The sequence below is a fragment of the Cannabis sativa genome, chromosome 4 (assembly GCF_029168945.1).
Source record: "Cannabis sativa cultivar Pink pepper isolate KNU-18-1 chromosome 4, ASM2916894v1, whole genome shotgun sequence".
Lineage (NCBI taxonomy): Eukaryota > Viridiplantae > Streptophyta > Magnoliopsida > Rosales > Cannabaceae > Cannabis > Cannabis sativa.
In genome coordinates, this window is record NC_083604.1 from 53,021,970 (window position 1) to 53,038,650 (window position 16,681).

At 37.0% G+C, this 16,681-nt stretch overlaps 1 protein-coding gene across 1 annotated transcript in view; it reads left to right on the plus strand.

Annotated features, from left to right (window-relative positions):
• Positions 1 to 15,147, plus strand: part of LOC115713293 (mitotic spindle checkpoint protein MAD1) — a 31,224-nt gene extending 16,077 nt beyond the window's left edge. Inside the window, exons 7-16 of the mRNA XM_061114189.1 lie at positions 4,552 to 4,799; positions 6,565 to 6,736; positions 6,991 to 7,107; positions 7,206 to 7,409; positions 11,973 to 12,135; positions 13,249 to 13,339; positions 13,446 to 13,515; positions 13,696 to 13,824; positions 13,973 to 14,011; positions 14,717 to 15,147. Coding sequence (XP_060970172.1) covers positions 4,552 to 4,799; positions 6,565 to 6,736; positions 6,991 to 7,107; positions 7,206 to 7,409; positions 11,973 to 12,135; positions 13,249 to 13,339; positions 13,446 to 13,515; positions 13,696 to 13,824; positions 13,973 to 14,011; positions 14,717 to 14,806 — 1,323 coding nt within the window. The 3' untranslated portion in view covers positions 14,807 to 15,147. The remainder of the gene's footprint in view (positions 1 to 4,551; positions 4,800 to 6,564; positions 6,737 to 6,990; positions 7,108 to 7,205; positions 7,410 to 11,972; positions 12,136 to 13,248; positions 13,340 to 13,445; positions 13,516 to 13,695; positions 13,825 to 13,972; positions 14,012 to 14,716) is intronic.
• The last annotated feature ends 1,534 nt before the right edge of the window (positions 15,148 to 16,681 follow it).

Sequence of the window (16,681 nt, forward strand, 5' to 3'; positions counted from 1 at the left end):
CCACACCTGGGCAGGTAGAGGTAACGGTTGTAGCAACCCAGCTGGAGACATCGCCATAGACTTATTGCGTTGACACACCTCACAACGCCTAACAAAGTCAACAACATGTTGCTTCATCCCTGTCCAAAACACATCAGCCCGAATCCGTTGGTAAGTGCGTGTTTCCCCGGAGTGCCCCCCAATGGGAGTCTCATGATATTCCTTCAAAAACTGGGATAAAAGGGAAGAAGTGGCAGCAAGCACAACTCGGCCCTTGTACCTCAACTGTCCATGATCAAAGGAGAACCCGGGAACCTCCTTGTGTTGCTCCAAATCAGCACAAATCTTAGCCAATAGGGGATCAGCTAGCACTTCTTGGTGGATCATCTCCCAATCAAGCCAAGAGGATGTAGTAAGGACGGCACAAGCTGCGGGAAGAACCCTTGACAAGGCATCAGCAGCCTTGTTAGCAATGCCCGGTCGATATTGTATCTCAAAATCAAAGCCAAGTAACTTCACCAACCACTTTTGGTGTTCCGGAGATACCAGACGTTGTTCCAAAAGGAACTTCAAGCTTTGTTGGTCGGTGCGCACCAAAAACCTCCGACCCAACAAGTATGGCCGCCATTTGAGAATTGCCAACACTATGGCCATGAGCTCCTTCTCATAAATGGACTTGAGTTGAGCCCGCGGCTTCAAGACTTGGCTAAAATACGCAAGTGGCCGACCTTCTTGCATGAGAACAGCTCCTAAAGCATAACCCGAGGCATCCGCCTCAATCACAAACTGCTTAGAAAAATCCGGAAGAGCTAAAACTGGAACGGTGACCATGGCATGTTTGAGAGCTTCAAAGGCAGCAGTAGCTTCATCATTCCAACAGAATCGATCTTTCTTCAATTGCTCCGTGAGAGGCCTTGCAATGGACCCATACCCCTTTACAAACTTGCGGTAGTAACCTGTAAGACCCAAGAACCCGCGGAGACATTTCAAACTTGTGGGCAGCGGCCAATTTAACATTGCTTGGACCTTGTTGGAGTCCACCGAAACCCCAGAAGCAGATATAATGTGACCCAAGTATTCCAATTGCTGTTGAGCAAAACAACATTTCTTCTTGTTAGCATAAAATTGGTATTTAGCCAAGGTATCCAGGACTACCTGTAAGTGTGAAAGATGGGCTTCCATGGTTGGACTGTAAACCAATATGTCGTCGAAGAACACAAGCACAAACCGACGCAGATATGGCCTAAAGATTTCATTCATGTTGGCCTGAAATGTTGCTGGCGCATTGGTGAGTCCGAACGGCATAACCAAGAACTCGTAGTGTCCCTCATGAGTCCGAAAAGCGGTCTTAGGCACATCCTCAGGTCGCACCCGTATTTGATGATACCCCGATTTCAAATCCAGCTTCGAAAAGACCTTAGCGCCATACAACTCGTCAAGGAGCTCATCAATGACCGGTATTGGAAACTTGTCAGCAATAGTTTCCTTGTTAAGCGCCCGGTAGTCCACACAGAAACGCCAACTCCCATCCTTCTTCTTCACCAACAAGACGGGGCTCGAGAATGGACTCGTACTGGGTTGACAAATTCCTCCTTGCAACATCTCACTCACTAGTTTCTCAATCTCATCCTTTTGCACATGAGGGTAACGATAGGGCCGTATACTGATCGGGGCTACTCCGGGGCGAAGGCAAATAGCATGATCTCGGTGCCGAGGGGGTGGCAATTGGTTTGGCATGTCAAAGACACTCGAGAACTGCTGCAATAGCTCCGAAATAGCGGCTGGAATGTCATCCTCAACCCCCACGGTGGTAGTGTGACCAAGCTCCACCCATAAACCTTCATGTTCTTCCTTAATTGACTTGATCATGGTCTTTAGTGAAACACGAGTCTTGTGGAGGGCCGGATTACCACGCAACTCCACGGTTTGGCCACCCCTCTTGAATCTCATGACCCCTTCCTTCCAATTATGGTAAGTGTCACCCAAAGTTTCCAACCATTGAACACCCAATATTACATCGGTGCTTCCCAAAGCTAAGGGTAGAAAATCATCAATGATTTCTACCGTTTGCAAAGAGATGGGCACTCCTACACAAACTCCCGCTCCTTTAACCGCTTGCCCAGTACCCATTTGAACTCCATATGATTCCGTATCTGAAATGGGGAGTTTGAGCTGTGTAACCAAGGATGTAGCTATGAAGTTGTGGGTAGCTCCACTATCAATAAGTACAGTCACCTCCTGGCCATGAACACTACCCACCAATTTCATAGTTTTTGGAGAAGTCAATCCCACCACAGAATTAAGTGACACTTCCACCACTTGAGCTTCAGTCAACCCTTCCTGTTCATTAACACCCAATTCCTCCATGGCAGTCAACTCTTCCATTTCTTCCAATTCATCTTGCACCAAAATGATTTGTAATTCAGGAGATTTACATTGATGTCCCCTTGTCCATGGTCCATCACACTTGAAACAAACTCCCTTAGCTTTTTTTTCTTGCACCTCAGTTTCAGTAAGTCTCTTGAATCCTCTTCCCAACTCCATTTCTCTTCTCTGGTTTACTGGAGTTGAAGCACGATAGGTGTTATTTTGTGCAAATGGGCTTTTATTAATTGTCCCCCACTGCCCCATTAAATTTCTTTGAGTGAGCCCACTTGAATTAAAAGATAAATTTCTAGTTGGGCTTATCAATTTACTCGGCCCACCTCCAAAAGCCCGAACCACCTTAGGATTGGCTTCCACTATCTCAGCCAACTCCATTGTCTTCTCCAACCCAACCGGTTCAAGGAGACGGAGTGTCCCCTGTATCTCCGAATTCAGCCCCTTCAAGAATGCCGATTCCAACAGCGGCTCCGCCACTGTCCCCAACGACGCAGTCAACGCTTCGAATTGCTGCCTGTATTCCTGAACCGTGGACGTTTGCTGCAACGCCAAGAACCGGTCGTACGCCGATCCTTCATGGGCAGGGAGAAATCGCCGGAGAAGGAGGCCTTTCAATTCCGTCCAGGTGCGAATTTCACGTCTCCGGTTCTCCCATCTGAACCAGCGAAGTGCCGGACCTTCCAAACACAGCACGGCAGCTTCCAGTTGCTCCTCTGCCGTAAGCCTCTGCAAACCGAAGTATCGCTCCGCCCGATACGTCCAATCGTCGGGATCCGAACCAGTGAAGAGAGGTAATTCAATGTTTCTCGGGCGAAACTCAGATCGTCTTCCCCCATAACCACTCATCTCCTCTCGATTCTGGTTTCCCGATCCACTAGACCCGATCGGAGGTTGAACGGATCTCCCAACTGGACTTCGTGGACCATCGGTGAGCTCCGTAGCCATTCTCGCCTGTCCGCGGAGGAGTAAGTCCAACTTCTCACTGATTACGGCAATGCCGCGTTCATGGGATTCCACCCTCTCTTTCATCGTATCCCAATCCCCATGAATTGGTGACTGTGATTCCTCTTCTCCCGACTGAACCGATTCCACCACCTTCTTCGAGCTTCTCGTGTTCGTCATCACCTTCCCGGACTACTCGCTCTGATACCAAATTGATATGCCCTGCAACCTCAATTACCAATAGAGCATATAGACAGTAAAATAATGAAGAAACATCCAGTGAGTGTTATTGAATTAAATGGCAAAAAGATTACAGAATGAGTCCTATAGAACTCTTGCTGCAGAGAAAAGAATTCTCAATACCAGCATAAACCTCTAAAACCCCACAACAGTGCTATATCAAGCTTGCAACAAACTCACTCACAATTACAAAAATACCCAAACAGTAAAAGACCAAACTACCCTTACGCTTTAGCATTCTTACCTCTCCTAGCATAAGTGAAACGCACCTTGGTTCTAACAGTATCTGTTGAGCCCCTTTTTGGTGCCAAGAGAAGGATGAGACACAAATACATAAGCTGTATACAATAAGCCACCTTGTTGATGCGTGCTTACACTTTTGTAATGGCCATTTAATTGTGGGGGTGGGGGGGTGGGAGATGCCATCAAGGTGAAATTTACGAAATTGATCTTTGATGTTGTAGTAATCCTCCCAAGTACATCACGAAGACCCAGGGTATTTGTTGAGCCTGTTTTTGGATGTTGTAGAGCTGGGGTGAACATCCAACATGTGATTTGGTTCCACTTTCCATTCCAAGACCTAGGGTATTTGTTGAGTCCGTTTTTGGTGCCAAGAGAAGGATGAGACACAAATAAATAAGTTGTATACAATAAGCCACCTTGTTGATGCGTGCTTACACATTTGTAATGGCTTTAATTGTAAAAGAGGGGGGGGGGGGAGGATGGCAACATTTCATGGCCCTCTTCGAGAAAATTCACTTTAGCTTTCATGACGATAAGTAAATTCTTTTGAAATTGCACAAAAAACCTGTAGGATATCCAACGGTATCTTAAGTGAGTGGACAAATTTCTTGGAAGGTCTGTTTTCCTTTGTTGTTTTTTTTTTGAATGTATTCAGGTTAATATTCTCTATTCTACAGGTTTAACATGGTCTATTATTTTGTAGTTTTTTTCTTATCCCTTTTAATGATACAAATTTTCATTTTTATTTTTTTTATTCTTCGATAGGAGGCCGAGGTGAGAGAAGCAAAAAAGTTGAAATCATCTCATGAAAACATTGAGTTGTTAAAAGTAAAGCTTTTGGAAGAAAGAGCTCGAAGGGAGAGAGCAGAATCTGAGTTGTCTAAATTACAAGAGATGCAGCTAAGCATCAACAAGTTAGAGGATGAATTGTCATCTTGGAAGTTACTGATTAATGACATACCTGGTGTGTCATCTTCTGAGGACATATGTATCAAGTTTTCAGCCTTACAGAGGTAAGCATATAATTTTATATCTGTAACTTGTATTATTAGATTAATTTAACAACTTTGGTTTCATTAATAAGAAAGTAAAGAAAAGTCTTAGCTCTCGGGATTTGCTCCCCTGTAACTAAAACTGAACACGGTAAATAACATCTATAATGCATAATTTTGCTGTATTTTTATGATGGAATTTTTCCTTTGCATATTGGTGATGAACGTGTAGAAGTTTCATATGAGATTTCATTTTATTGTATTTTATTCCGTGGAGGTATGCATCACATCAATTATCATTTTGCACATATTTTTACAAGCCTTATTTTGTGCACGTGTCTATTGTCAAAAGAAGTAATTACTACTTTATTTTGGGTTGTAACTTGGATCTACAAGTCCAAGGATTTTTGGTACTACCTGTCCTAGATCTCAACAGAGATTGGGGAAGTTTTCTGCATTAAGCAGTATTTGTCTAAGTGTTTTGTTTTACATTGATATATTTATAATTGTATTCAGATTGGGGTCATATGATCTCTTCACTATGTATTTCTCACAATATTATACAAAGTTGTTTCTCTAAAAGAAATGAAAAAAGAATAAAGGAAGTAATTACCACTGATAACATGTAATTGTGTGTATGGTGAGGAGAATGATTAAGTTGCTTCTTTTCTTTACTCATAGCAGAAAGGCTTCAATTTAGTGGGCTCTGTCTTCAAACAGATAATCATTGTTTTGTTTCCCTGTTATTGTAATTTTTTTCACCCTTTATTTTCTTAAAGGTTTTTTCAAAACATCTGATAGAAAGGAAGAGTTCCCTAATTATAAGATGATAATGTAGTTGGACATAATAACCTTCCAATTTAGACCACTTAAACACGTAGGAAAATCATAAAATTCTGCTCAGGGTATTTTCCGTTTTGCCAACAAAAATATCCATATCAATTTCAAATCCATATCTTGTTCCTTTGGGAGCAGAAGTCAGAACGAATACCGAGACTCCTTTTTTTTTTTTAAGGTTGCGTCCTTTTTTTGTTTTCAAATAAAGAAAGCCATATCCATATTATTTTTCAATCTTTCTTGCATTTTATTAATAAAAGAGGAAGAATCTGCTTTTGGGTTACCAATTTCTGTGCTGTCTTTTTGTTGTGGACTATGATAGTTGATCCATCAGGTTAAAAGCCAACACTTAATGGGAAAGAGTGACCTGACTTCTTTGCGGGTTGGGTTGGGTTGTTTATTTATTTTATTTTTATTGCAAAGAACCCACCTCAAACCAAAATAACTGACAAAAAACGCAACCTGATTAACTCGATGAAAATCCAAATTGCCAAATTAATGCATGGCCAAATAGTTTTGTTAAATTTCATAATAAACAAAACCAGTAACATACGATCAGATTTTGACCCCAAATTTACTAAAAAACACTATTTTATACAAATTTATAGATATTAATTATTTTCCTAACAATATTTAATTCATTAAAATTAGATACTTAGATTTAAAGTTATGAATAAAATACTAAATTTTGTTTATTTATTTAAAAATATTTTGTTAGATAATAGTAATATAACAGTAAAGTTGACAGAAAAAATAAAAAACGGTCAAACCAAGAATCAGTTAATACATAATATGTAGTGTTAGTTGCTTTAATGGAGGCTGAGGTTAGCAATTACTAGTGTTAGTTTCATGAATTATTTGTCCATTGGCCACTTATTTTATTGATAAACGATTGTATGTAAAGATCAGTTTTGCTGATTTTTTAAGTAGTTTTTTTTTTCTGATGCAGAGAGGTTATTGATAGCACCATGAAGGTGGGTGAGGCAAATGCTCGCTTGAAACAACTTGAGGTGGCTTTGGATTCTGCACAAATAGATAAACAAAATGCTGAAGCTGAGGCTGCTTTGGCTAAAGAGAAGGCAGAATTTTCAAAATCTGAGCTTAAACAGATAGAGAAAATGGTAATTCTTTATTGTTAGAGTAGCTTTTTTAAAAGTAATAACTAATAGCGTTTTATTATAGAATGATTAGGTTATTATACAGGACTTAGCTTCTGTATGATGTAAATGCTGTTTATCTATCGCAGCACTTTAAACCACACATTGAAGAGTTTTCTTATGGATGTTGAAGTGATATGTACACTTTTAAGCTACTATGATACCTTCATTTTTCTCTTTCTTTTTGCTCATTGTTGAATCATATTGGACAATTGCAGCTTTCCATGGTTACTGATGAAAGAGAGAGCTTGAAGAATGTTGTTAACAAATTAAAGGAATCTAATAGCAATGAAGCAAGGGACCAAGAAGCAAGTGGAACTGGAACTTTTGTTCAGGTTGAGAAACTTCTCATTTGTTGCTCTGTTCTGGCACAATTATAGTTACACAATTTCTCCTAAGGTGGTTTCTTTTGTCACATGGTTTGTGTTTGCAGGAACTTGAATCAACACTTGCAAAGAAAGAATGCTATATTAAAGAGTTGGAGGCTAGTTTAATTGAACAAAAAGAATTCAATAATAGTAAATGTGAGGAGGTAAAGTTACTCAATGAGAGGTTAAATAATGAAGCCAAGAGAATAAAATCACTGGAGAGGGAGAATGATAGATTACGTTCAGAGATCTCTTTGTTGGAGTCAAAGGTAGGTTCCAATAATTTTTGAGGAGTTCTTTCACAATTATGTTGTCATATTTAAAGTGAATATACATACTATGAGCTTGCGTAGGACTATAATTGTATGTAAAATGAAAATTAGGCGTTCCTAACCTCTGAAAGTATTCTTAAAGAAAAAATATTATTACGTGAGGAGTATCCTTTTTCTTGGCTGCCTTGAAAACGACCGGTTAATACTTAAGTTAGATATTAGATGTATATTAGCTGTAAAAGAATTAGATATTTAGTAGATATTTAGTCTCCTAACTTTGTATATAAATATGTATTATTCTATGAAATCAACACACAATTCGAATCACTATTTTCTACATGGTATCAGAGCATTGTTATTCAAAATTCGAAAAAAGCAAAAATTAGGGTTTGAGTTTAGGGTTGTTTTTCGGAAACCCTATTTGGAGTGCGAATTTAGTCTCACCGCCCACTCAGCCGTGTTGCCCAGCCGCCGATCTACGAAACCCCGAAGTCCGGTCGCCGGATTCCTCGCGCGTGGGGCTCACGCGCTGCCTGAAGTTTCTGCGCGTGGGGCTCACGCACCGGCGCGTGGAGGCGCGTGTGACGGCGCCTTCGACGGCGTTCTTTTGCCGATTCTTTACTGGGTTCTTCTAAGTCCACTCGCATCTGTTCTAGGTTGTAATTCGGTATTTGTTTGTCTTCTTCGTGTTTGGGTGTTCATTCTTTGGTGTTCTTTTGTTCTTTTTCTCTGTCCTTTGTGTTTGCTTTTGAGATTATGGCAGAGATAAGATCAGATTCAAAATCAGTTGTTGTTTCTGATGTTGTTCCCGTGATGTCTAAAATCACGGACCATAAGTTGATTGGTTCGAATTATTGGGAATGGAGTAAGACGATTCGACTGTATTTGAGGAGTATTGACAAAGATGATCACTTGACTGACGATCCTCCTGAAGAAACAAACGATTCAAGGAAAATATGGCTCCGTGAGGATGCTCGCTTGTTCCTTCAAATTCGAAATTCTATCGATAATGAGGTAATTAGTTTGATTAATCATTGTGAATTGGTTAAAGAACTAATGGGTTACTTGGAGTTTTTGTATTCTGGCAAAGACAACATATCTCGCATATATGATGTTTGCAAAGTTTTTTATCGCGCGGAGAAACAAAGCCCTCGTGCTTGGTTTGGTAAATTTAGTCAGGCTGTTGAGAAGTTTGGTTTGTTGAAAAGTAAGTCAGATCATTCTGTGTTTTATTAGTGGTGTATGTTGATGACATCGTTATTACTGGAAATGATACTGAAGGCATCTCATCCCTTAAGTCTTTCATTCACACCCAGTTTAACACGAAAGATTTAGGGGAGCTCAAGTATTTCTTGGGGATTGAAGTTACTCGGAGTAAACAAGGTATTTTTCTGTCTCAAAGAAAGTATGTACTTGATTTGCTAACTGAGATAGGGAAATTGGGAGCAAAACCTTGCAATGCTCCAATGAATCCAGCTGTGCATCTTACACGTGATGGGAAACCATTTGAAGATCCTGAGAAATATCGCAGGTTAGTTGGAAAGTTGAATTATTTAACTGTGACTCGTCCAGATATTGCATTCCCGGTTAGTGTTATCAGTCAGTTCATGTCTTCTCCAACAATTCATCATTGGACAGCATTAGAACAAATTTTATGTTATTTAAAAGGAGCACCAGGACGAGGTATAGTTTACAAGGATCATGGACATACCCAGATTGAGTGTTTTTCTGATGCAGATTGGGCGGGCTCCAAGGTAGATAGACGATCCACTTCAGGATATTGTGTATTTGTTGGGGGCAATCTGGTCTCTTGGAAGAGTAAGAAACAAAATGTTGTATCTAGATCCAGTGCTGAATCAGAATATAGAGCTATGGCCCAGTCTGTGTGTGAGGTAATATGGATTTATTAGCTTTTGACTGAATTCGGATTTAAGACTTCTATTCCAGCAAAATTATGGTGTGATAATCAAGCTGCTCTTCATATTGCCTCGAATCTCGTATTCCACGAGCGAACTAAGCACATTGAGATTGATTGTCATTTTGTTCGTGAGAAAATTCAACAAGGTCTGATCTCCACAGGATATGTGAAGACCGGAGAACAACTAGGAGATATTTTTACAAAGGCTTTGAATGGGGTGCGGGTTGATTATCTTTGTAACAAGCTGGGCATGATTAACATCTATGCTCCAGCTTGAGGGGGAGTGTTAGATATTAGATGTATATTAGCTGTAAAAGAATTAGATATTTAGTAGATATTTAGTAGATATTTAGTCTCCTAACTTTGTATATAAATATGTATATTCTATGAAATCAACACACAATTCGAATCACTATTTTCTACAATAATGAAAGCAAAAATGGAAAAGGATGAGAAGGCTTCTAATGAGCCAAGCATTATGTGCCAACACTATCTTGAGATTGAGTAGGAAACTATTTCATCTATTGTAAAACATTGAGACTCAGCAAATGGTCTTGCCAATTTATTCCTTTAGGCTAAGGATGATTGCCATTCATTTAATTACATGCTTTGTTGCTGATGGGGTTGTAGGCCTGTCTTCATGTGTTGTGTTTAGCATACATGTTGAAATGTGAGTGATATTTGGATTGTAGAGGTTGGTAGGGTGGCTTTATTTATGTTAGTTGCCCTTTTCCTTTATGGTTGTTTGGTCAGGAGAATTGGTGGAAGGAGAGGGGTGAGGGAATTACTTAATGGATTTGATGTAGGATGGTTATTTGGCAGGAAGGATGGGAAGGAGAGTGGACAAATTCTCAGTTTTAACCAATTTTTAATTCTTCTAAAATGGAGAGGTTTTAGGAGACTAGTAACTTGTTGAGTAGAATTTGATTGCATTTACAAACTTACAAAAGTGAAAAAAAAACATAGTATGGTAATTGTACATATATGGCAAAAGGAATAAAAAGTAACTCTACGAATATACTTTCTTTACTTCCACCTCTCTTTTCTACCAAGAAAATGGAGAAGGTTTTGATTTTGTCTCCTCCTCTCATACCAAACAGGAGAGATGAATGTTTTTCTTCTTCTCTTCCTTCCCTAAGAAAAAGAACTTTCATTTCTTCATTAACTATCTTCTCTCTTTCCTCCCATACGTTGTCTTAAATTACTGTTTTGGTGGTGTGGTGTAAATCTTACTTTTTGACTTGTGATGATTGTATATTTTCCCCACTCTCTTCCATTGCTTTCCATCCTTTCCCAAGGATGGAAAACTTAGAGGAGAGAGATGAATGTTTTTCTTCCTCTGTTCCTCCCCTAAGAAAAATAACTTTCATTCTTTTATTAATATCTGCTCTTTCCTCCCACACTGTCTTAAATTACTGTTTTGGTGGTGTGGTGTAAATCGTACTTGTTGACTTGGGATGATTGTATTTTCTCTCCACTTTCTTCCATTGCCTTCCATCCTTTCCCAAGTCTACTAAGTACTTATACCCAGCTTACATATTTAATGTAAAAGATGAAGCTAATAGAATTTATTTGATTTGATTTCTATATGTCTGGAGACATTAATGCCATAATTGACCTAACTCGTAATAATGCCTCATTGAAGTCACACACAACCTACATTTTTGATACGACTAAAATGTTGAATGTTAAAAAAGAGGCTAAAGGGTGCTTGGAAGTTTTGGTGTATTGTGACTTGTTTAAGATGTTGCTATGTGTTTCCATATGTTATAAAGATATGTTCCCAAGAAGCAATCCTCAACCTATAGCATTAAAGCATAACTTGCAAGCTTTCTTTAGCCTCTTTTCTTTTATCGTCGTCTATCATTAATTCAAGCTCAATCTTTTGACTAAAAAAATAATATAAAAATGATTACAAGAAACAAAAACTTATGCTTTGCTTCAAAGGGTAGTTTCATTGAAGAAAATTTGAAATCTAGGATGAAAATGACCATGATATCATGGCCAATTAATTTCAAATAAAGTATTTTGGGTTTACCATTGACATGGATAATTGAGGTTACATACATATGTTCCCTGTTGTCCATAAGAATTTTGGAAATGTCAACAAATATCGTGTGTCCTCTTTGTGAAATTTTGATAAAGTGCAAGGATTATTTTGATATATTTCTTTTTGTAGTCTACTATATTTTGTACTGTAGTAATTTAGTTTGAATTACCTTTCACTGGTGCTCTAGGCCCTATGATACGACATCATCTTTTGAATACATTTTTTGTTCTGTAAAAGAAAAGCATATTGCTAGTATGTTATAACTTGTTACCAATGGATTTGTGTATAACCAGTAGCATCAAATTTTTAATGTTTTAATAGATATTTACCAATTCTAGTATTCATTGCTTAAAATCAAGTGTCTCTTCTAACCCTCATATTTGCTATGTCTCTTGTCATTCTCATATTTGCTATGTCTTATTTCATTGTCATATAGTATTAAATTAAATATTTCTCTTTTTATTTCATTTGGAGGTATATGGTGTTTGTGCTGAATTGTATTCAGTTTGACAAAATGCTGAATTCTTTTTTGCTACTGGCTTATTGGCGATCGATAATTTATTTGTGTTCATTTTTAATTTGTTTATTGAAGCTGGGCCATGGGGATTTTTCTGCTGCCAATACCAAGGTGTTGCGTATGGTGAATACTCTGACCGTCGATAATGAAGCAAAACAAACTATAGAAGCATTGCGAACTGAGCTGCAAAAGACTAAAGAGAAGTTACAAGCAGTTGAAGAGCTGAAAAGTCAGTCAGGTATAAACACTATTTCTCACACGAGAAATCTTGTATGTTTACTTATTTCTCTACTTTTAAGTGATGATGTAAAAGAAATTTTTAGAAAGCTCATGCATATGACCTGATAATATATTCTGTAGTTTTGTTCAGGGTTGATGGTTGTTTATATTTAGTTTTTTGGGGGCTTTAGATGTTATTGTAAGTTAGTAATTTTTCAAAATTTTGTCCTAACAAAAATTAATCTTTTAGGTTCACTATTATATCTTCTCAATCTTATATAATGAAAATTCCTGAAATTCTGTTCGCTTTAAACTGCTGATGTAATTTTCTTGACACAATGTACATACCGTCAATATATAATGTTAGGATTCCATAAACTTGAACTACGGTTCATTATTCTTTTTCTCTGCAGTCCTGTCATAATATTCACGGGGAGAAAATTGTGATATTACATATTCTGCAAAGTAGGAATTCTTTGAGACTTGAAGCTTCTTTTCTTGTCCCATCATGTATTTTGGATTTTCTTATCTTTCATTGATATACAAGAGAAATTGAATATGTTCTCTAGCAATTGAATCAGCTGATTGGTTTGGGGTTTTGATCTCTTGTGGATAGTTTCATAAGCATTCTGTTTTAAGTATTGTATGGTATTCTGGTTTGTCAGAAAATTTGAATGCCAGGCAACTGGAAATATAGTTATAATTGCTTTAGGATGAACCTTATAGAATATTCATTCCCTTTCTCGAGGATCCATTCTGGTGTCAATTATTAAAATGTAGCTGTCACTTGAACAGAATACAAGGTTGGAGATGACCCTTGGTTCAATGGATTACCTTAACTGTTTACTTTAATTGGGCTGAAGGAGCCATATGATAGAATAACAACTGTGTTTGGAAAAGTAATTATCTATACTTGTCATATGCTCAGCAATCTTTTCTCTTTTTGGTATAAAATGGGGCTCGTGATTTGGTGATCGAAGGGCCACATCATTTCAATAAATAATTCTTATATTGATACCAAAGAGCCATTGCCTTTTTGTTTCATGTACCCCCACACATGAAGGAAGAGTACAATACAATTGTTGATCCATATTTTTGAAGTTAAATTTTGAATTTCGTTTAAACTTAACAGGTGACTCTGGGAAACTAGTAGACTCGTACATATCTGGGAAGATAATGCAGTTTAAAGAACAAATTGCAACGTTAGAAAAGCGTGAAGAAAGGTTACTTGCTGAAAATGAGATTCATTCTTATCGTGTCTTAGTCATCTTTATAATGTAAAAGCATGTGTTAAAATGTTTGAAACATTTTAATTTTCTTGTCCAACAGATACAAAACTGTTTTCGCTGATAGAATTTCAGTGTTCAGAAGGGCCTGTTGTGAACTTTTCGGTTATAAGGTATGAAAAAGTGTTTGTAGTTGTGTTTTAACACATTTCAAATGCTACGGGGTTCATGTAGACAGGCTTTGATAGTCTTCAGCTTGGCTTGTAATGAGTCTCGGAAAGTTGATGATTGTCAGTATGCTACATTTACAAGAGAGTCTATGCTTTGCTTCATTAATCTAATATTTTTCTCAGATTGTAATGGATGAGCAACAGCGTCCTAATGGAATTCCAGTAACACAATTTGCACTCCAATCCATTTATGCTCAAAGTGATGAAGAAAAGCTTGAATTTGAATATGAATCAGGAAATACAAATATTTTGGTAAGATAGTCAATTTGGATCACACTGTATAGGAATTTATGTATTTATGTGATCGAAGTGTTATTGGTAAATCATAAATAGGCCTATTTATCTTTTCCAGTTAGTTGAAGAAATATATTATTATGTGCTAAAATCCTTTTTCCAACAGGTAAATAGTTACACCTCTCAGCCTGAGATATCGCGTCAGGTATGGATTTCATATATTATATACTTATTATAGCTGCTAGGTTAATAAATCTTCATCCTACATGTACACTGCGAATCCTCACCAGGGCTGTAAAGGGTGTTCAAAATATTTGACTAACTTTTCTATAACATTTTATGACATGGTGTTGAAAACATCCATTAATCTTAAAAGTTTATTTTCTACCAAATACTATCTTTTTAGTAGCGGGAGAAATGTGGCATGTTTGGATAATTAGGTTATAGTAAATGCATCCCAGTGCACTTGCTATTCTGTTTTCTTGTATTGGAAATGTATTTTTAAAAGGTTGTCATTTTGTCTTGGATTTTTCCAACTTTTTTTTTTTTCAAAAAAAAAAAAGAGACAGTGGACCTCCACACAGCTTTTCTACTGAGAAGGACTCTGCAAGGAGGTATTTCACAAATAACAGCACACACACACACACACGAGATACACAGCACACGGATTTCTCGAGTAAATTCGGATCTATTATTGTTTATCATCTAATTAGTACAAAGCTTTGTCTTACCCTTTTTTAGAATATACCCACTTGATTGTGGTTTTGCAGATTTATTATATTGATGTTCTTAGTGCTTATAATTTTTGTAGACTTGAATATCATTTAAATTGCTAGCAACTTCAGTTTTAGGTGGTTGTTTATGCCTTAACTTGAATTAACTGGTTTGAACGCTGCCCTGCATCTTACAGGTTGAGATCTTTGTTAAAAAGATGAATTCAATTCCAGCTTTCACTGCCAACTTGACAGTGGAATCTTTCAACAGACGAACATTGTCCTAAATGTCTCAACTTGCCCAAATTATGTATAAATCTTATATTGTCTCTACTCTAGTACAGATGAACCAAGATTGTGGGTTACTTGCATCTTTATCATCCTAGAACCCTCTGATCCTCATTTACACACTTTTGACTTGGGTGTAACACTCGTGCTAGATATCCAATTCCCTTTACTTCTTGGGAACTGGATTCTCACTAAATGATGGTTTGTGATTTTTCTTTCAAAATTTACAGCACAATGTAAGCCACCAAACATTGTAAAGCTACTATACTAAAGTCTCAATCCTACTCGAGCTTGAAGGTAGAATACATTGTTAAATGGAAGTATTATCTTATTATGACTACATTCCATTTCATGAAAAAGTGAGTGGGTGATTGTATGGTTCGCCAGTGGGTTTAACAATTATGATGCAGAGGGGCTAAGACACTATTATTCATGCAATCTATTGATGAAACTTATGATTTTAGAGACTATATTGCAAGGTCCAGTCCCAACACCACAACATGTCCGAGACATGTCTCATTAGTAACAGACATGATTTGACAATAAACAATAGAAATCGTAGAACAGTCTCTGAGTGGATGTCTTTTTGGCTGAAGTGGTGGCTTTATTCCTTCCCTTTTGACTTTAATGGCATATGTTTCATCGAGTTTCATTAAATCTACTGGTAGAAGTAGGCGCTTGCTACGTACGTAGCCTTTATTTTATGGTAACCCTTAAAGGATTACAGTTTTACGTGGTTTTCCCTACAGGATGACAACTTTTAAGCTATGCACTTATAATTAATCAATAATCAACAATATACATTGGTTGGATCCATTGAATATCCGATGTGAGAGTAGACATAAATCTCCTCAGCATCCTACAACCAACTCTTTAGTCCTTGGGGCCCTTAAAAAGTGCTTATATTGGAACATATACCTTAGCAAATAGTTTGGCCTTTACTTTTGAAGGTGTGGTTGAAGCTTTCATATTTGCTTACATAGGAATAAGATGATTACTCAACTCCATCAACTCTGAGTAGACTTCATTAATTTATTTATTGTCATAATGGTTGGATAGATTATTTGTTACTTTTCTCTCGCTGACATAAGTTGTGTGTCACTTGCCAATCTCTGGATCATGCCCGGAAGTTCTAAGAGAATCTTTCTTTGCAAATAATCTTTAAGCTTAAATGCATTTTCAGCAAAATAACATAATTGATATTAGAGCTCAGATCTTTTGAGAGAAATGTTAAATGGCACCACACTATAATATTGTATTTTTTATCACTCATAAAAATATGTAATATCGAGATTGATTTCATAGGCAAATATATTGTGTATTATTATAAGTATAGATCTAAATAAAATCTTTGTTGATTAAAAGAGAATGTTAATTTCATGTTTGACTTCTTTAATGTGACAAAAATATTTTATAATTTATTAATTAATTTGAGCTGAGTTGTTTATTTGGTTTTCATATTTTGTGTATTTGACTTTTACATTTTTGTATTAATTATTTGCAGCCACTCTAAAATTCTGAGGACATGCAAAAAATGATAATAGATCTCGTCATTAGTTAATATTTAGTTAATAAATAATAAAATGAAATATAAATGCTTATCGTTTATTAGTGAAGAATGAACCTTATGATAAAGAAGAAAAGGACAATAAAATATGCAATTTGATATTTTCATTTTCTCTTTTTACTAGGTTTAATATAATAACAGAATAAAATAAATATTGTATTTGATGAATCTATTAATGAAAAAATGATTCATAATCATCCGGTTAGGATCGATCTAAACCAAGCCATTATGTATATGATTCAACATGCCAACTATTCAACAACTTATTAGAAAGACAAGACAGCTAATCAAAAATGTCACGAAATCT